The 1594-nt window shown below is 51.4% G+C and overlaps 1 protein-coding gene across 1 annotated transcript; it reads right to left on the minus strand.

Annotated features, from left to right (window-relative positions):
* Positions 1 to 415: 415 nt before the first annotated feature.
* Positions 416 to 979, minus strand: LOC106779885. Its single transcript, XM_014668096.1, has one exon. It carries the CDS (start codon positions 977 to 979, stop codon positions 416 to 418), a length of 564 nt encoding a protein of 187 aa, XP_014523582.1.
* Between the last annotated feature and the right edge of the window lie 615 nt (positions 980 to 1594).

Raw genomic sequence — 1594 nt, forward strand, 5'->3', positions numbered from 1 at the left:
ATCGGTGATTCCTCTCCGACCGAGGAGGACTCCTGGTGTACGCTCTCTTCTCTCCCACGCGTGGGTAGTTTTGCCTTACATATCCCCTCTTCTCGCCCTCCGCCCGATCTTCCGCCGGTCGGTGGCCTTTGACATACTGCTGTAAAAGTCCGGCCCTGATCATTTCTTCAATCTTATCCTTTAGCGTCACACAATCCTCAGTGTTGTGACCCATGTTTTGATGGTAAAGGCAGTGTTTAGAGTTATCCGCTCCCGGGGGTGTCGGACGTTGTTGCGGGACTTGCATTACTTGGGCGCTGAGAGATTCCTGCAATATCCGCGCCCTGGGGGCGTTTAATTGCGTATACTGCGGGAATCGCGGGTTCCGTGGTCCGTCCCTGACCTTGTTGCTCCCGGAACGGCCGCCCTGGACATCTCAGCGACTTTCCTTCTCCGCCTTTGCCTCTTGAAGTTCCTTTCGGTAACTTTGTTTCATATCTTCCACCCTGATCTCATCCGTCGTTCGTTGGCGCAATTCTTCCATACTTTTGGGGGGATTCCGACACACACTGTCCTTGAACGGTCCGGGACGTAACCCGGGCATGACATGCTGCAAAGCCAACTCCGTACTGAGTCCTTTCACGCGCCGAACGGTTTTCTGAAAGCGATCCATGAAGTCTTTCAAGGGCTCCTCCTTACCCTGCTTGAGATTCATCAGGTCAACTACCGTGGCCTCCTGCGTTCGACAAGCGGCAAACTGGTTTTTAAACATGTTGCTTAATCCCTTGAAGTTTTCTATTGAGCCGTCCGGAAGGGAGTCGAACCATTCCAACGCCTCTCCCTCCAGAGACAGCGAAAATGCTCTACACCAGATGGCGTCACAGCCGGTGCGAAATGCCATTGCATTTGCAAAGGATTTAACGTGGGCCTCGGGGTCGGATGTCCCGTCATATATCTTGAATTGCGGAGGAACGAACCGGTCGGGTATCTGAACTTCCATTATCGCCCGCGCAAAGGGCACCGGCACAGAGGGTGCCTCATTTTTTACCAAAATTGTACTTTCTCCTTTCTCCCCCCATCTTCTTTGTTTTCCTCGTTCTTCCGGGCATTACTGTGCTCCTCTCTCTCGTCTTCCAACGGCCGTGTCCGCTCTTTCTCCCCATTCGCATGCGCAGCTTGCTCCCTCATTTGGGCTAGACACTCGGCCTGCACGGCCGCCATTTCCTCCTCGTGTTTCTTCTGCATTTCCTCATGTCTTCGTTGCATTTCCTCCATTCTCAACTCCAATGCCCGTATCACTCCGTTAGGATCTTCGACAGCATTTCTCGTGGTCACCATTGGTATTAATCCTCCGGCCCCACGGTGGGTGCCAAAATGTTCCGGTCGGGAAATGTCTCCTTAATCCTTCACACTTTCCTCGGGAACCTTCCGTCCTTTTCCTTCTTACTTCCGGTCGTTATGCGTCCTGTTCGGTCGGGTACCTGTTAATTATACTCCGACGCTCAAGTCAGTTTTAATTTCCAAGTTAGAGATAGAAAGAGAGTGAAATAAATGTGCATTCAATGTAACCAACTACCTCTTACCTTTGACTCTTATTTATAGTTTTTCTTATGGG

This window comes from Vigna radiata, unplaced genomic scaffold, assembly GCF_000741045.1.
Source record: "Vigna radiata var. radiata cultivar VC1973A unplaced genomic scaffold, Vradiata_ver6 scaffold_73, whole genome shotgun sequence".
NCBI lineage: Eukaryota > Viridiplantae > Streptophyta > Magnoliopsida > Fabales > Fabaceae > Vigna > Vigna radiata.